This window comes from Lottia gigantea (assembly GCF_000327385.1).
Source record: "Lottia gigantea unplaced genomic scaffold LOTGIsca_70, whole genome shotgun sequence".
Classification (NCBI taxonomy): domain Eukaryota; kingdom Metazoa; phylum Mollusca; class Gastropoda; family Lottiidae; genus Lottia; species Lottia gigantea.
The window spans coordinates 95,918-98,524 of NW_008710371.1; the positions used below are offsets into that span (position 1 = coordinate 95,918).

At 34.2% G+C, this 2,607-nt stretch overlaps 1 protein-coding gene across 1 annotated transcript in view; it reads right to left on the bottom strand.

Annotated features, from left to right (window-relative positions):
* Window positions 1-1,632, bottom strand: part of LOTGIDRAFT_167842 (hypothetical protein) — a gene marked incomplete at both ends in the record, with an annotated part of 4,050 nt that extends 2,418 nt beyond the window's left edge. Inside the window, 2 exons of the mRNA XM_009065726.1 lie at window positions 1,275-1,342; window positions 1,481-1,632. Coding sequence (XP_009063974.1) covers window positions 1,275-1,342; window positions 1,481-1,632 — 220 coding nt within the window. The remainder of the gene's footprint in view (window positions 1-1,274; window positions 1,343-1,480) is intronic.
* Between the last annotated feature and the right edge of the window lie 975 nt (window positions 1,633-2,607).

Here is a 2,607-nt window from a genome sequence, read left to right on the forward strand (position 1 = left end):
TCAGCTGCTCTTGCATTATCGATCATATGATGAGTATTCGATATTTCGATTTTACGTAACGAAAAATAAGGTTATGGCTTTCAGGGCTGCGTTATGCGAAATGGTTCAACAAAATACTAAGTATTTCTATCTGTAGGCCTACTTAAGAACTGTTTTAAATATCTTTCTGTTTATACTTAGCTGAGGATGAAACCAGACATCATAGCTTTTAATAACATTTTTAAATTTAATTACATTAGAATAGATAATTTGATACAATTGGGTTCGTTGAAAATCATAAAAAGTCTGCAGTAAAGCGTCGTTGGTAACAAAATTATTGGTCTGATACTGGATTGTAATCTGTCCCGTCTCAAAATTCAAAGGATTTGATTGGTTGATTATCAATACTAACCAATAGACATATATTATCCTAAATTGTATTCATATGAATCAAACAACCCAAAGTAGAAAAATGGATTAATATTTGATCAAAAAAAAAACCCAGAAAATTAACTTGGACGTATTTGTTCAACGTTTTGCCATAAAACATACCCGACTACGTTTAAACTAAAACGGCAATAAAAATGTAACGTATTATAACTTGTGTGTTTTAACAAAAATAATCTCGAATCTAAAATACTCCGTGAAAGTCCGTTTCCCGACGTTTAATCGTCTGTCAAGGTGCTTTGCTAAATTGCCCCCCGCGATTGCACGTTTGCCCCGATTGTCAAGCTTGTGAACAAACGTCACAATTGTCCGAAACATCCCGACCCCGCTGAGAGCTAAATTATGTCGACTGGCTGTGAGATAGAAGATTTCTAGATCTCTTACTGATTCCACATCATAGTATGACACATATATTGAAAACTACTCAGACTCATAGACATCCAGTGTTCAAATTTCTCCGACAACTATGTAATATATATATTTATTCAATGCCATTTCGTAAACAGAACATCAAATTATCATTAATTTCTGTTATAAAGCTATGTCAGTGAAAAAATCAGAATACATAGATTTACGTCGAGCGATAGTGTTTTGGTGCTCTTGAAAGTTGTTTATCGATATCCGTGTCACATTGAAGTTTGCACGAATTGTTATTATGGCCTTGGATGATAATTTTCCCATTTGTAAACCAGACATTTTTTACACTTGGATGTTTAGAGACTTTATTGATGATTTCAACGTTTTTAACTGTCATGTTAAATCAGGTTCAAGTTGTTTGACAGCAACCGAAAGGGCCTTACGAACTATGTCTTCAACACAGTGTTTGTCAATAAAACTGGTTTGTTTACCTTGAGTGACTGGCGATCCACTTAGCGACAAGTCTTCATCATGTTTCATGTCAAAACGTACTCGTATACTTTCAAAATACACTTTTAGCTTTTAAACAATAGTCCATGAAGATGATATAATACATAATCATTGCCTTCTCGGTGAAATATCTTGTATTTACATCAGAAATTCTTAACAATAACAGAGCACATTTCGTGACACACACCTTCCGCCATCTTTCTTTCGTGTTGTACACGACTGGCTGTGGAAAGATGACCAAGAAACATCTTCAGAATCAAAATCTTCATCTGTGGTGTAATCATCATCATCTGGAATGACACTGACACTACATCTTGCCAGACCGATACATTCTCCCATCTTCCTGAGTATCCCACTTCCACTATATTTCTCGAAAATCCTTAAATTCAGTAAGTTCCCGGATCTTCCCAGTCTCTGATAGTTATTATTGATAGAGGTTAACCAAAAACTTGCTGACTCTCCATATGGTCTCTGATAGTTATTTTTGATAGAGGTTAACCGAAAACTCTCCATATAAATACTCTCTCTGATAAAAGTTAGCAACACATACTGGGCTAGCTCAAACACTTACCATTTTCTTGGGGATCTTGAGAGGCATCCAGCAAGTCCGGTCGAACACACCAACCCTGTAGTATAAAAGATATTTGGATTCTTTCATTCAGATTCTACGGTGTCCCTCCAAATACCGGTATTGGAGTGCATCTTTGGGTATAGTCACCAAAACATACCCATCTTCTTCCATGGTATCGCTTACAACTCGAAAGTTTGCATCAGGTAAATCTTAAATTAACAAATTTTCACGATACCCCCAAAATGAGTTGTCATTTTAACATTCAAATGTAGATAATTCTAGACACATGGATTTGAAGGCTCAAATTTTGACGGTGAGCTGTGAACATTATTACTGATTGGCTCAACTAAAAAATTTTGTTATTTTACACCCCCTTATCAAATAGATGGAACTATGGTTTACTTTATCCAAATAGCTGTGCATTAGGCTATGAAATCAATCAGAACAACCTTACAAGAGAGGACTTACCAGCACTCATACAATTAAACAAGTTTTGTGCTTGTGGTGATATTTTCAAAACAAAACGTAAAAATTGCAAACTTTTTCGACATTAAAAAAATCAATCACTGATGATCACAAAGATTATGACAAAAATACAATTGATTATCAGTTATATTTACATAACAATTTATACCCAATAGGGCAAAACAATTTTTATTAATTTTATTTTATTTTTGATTCTTTGCTTGGTAATTTTTTTGTTTACTTATATACTCAAATATATCCAAATATCACCAAACACT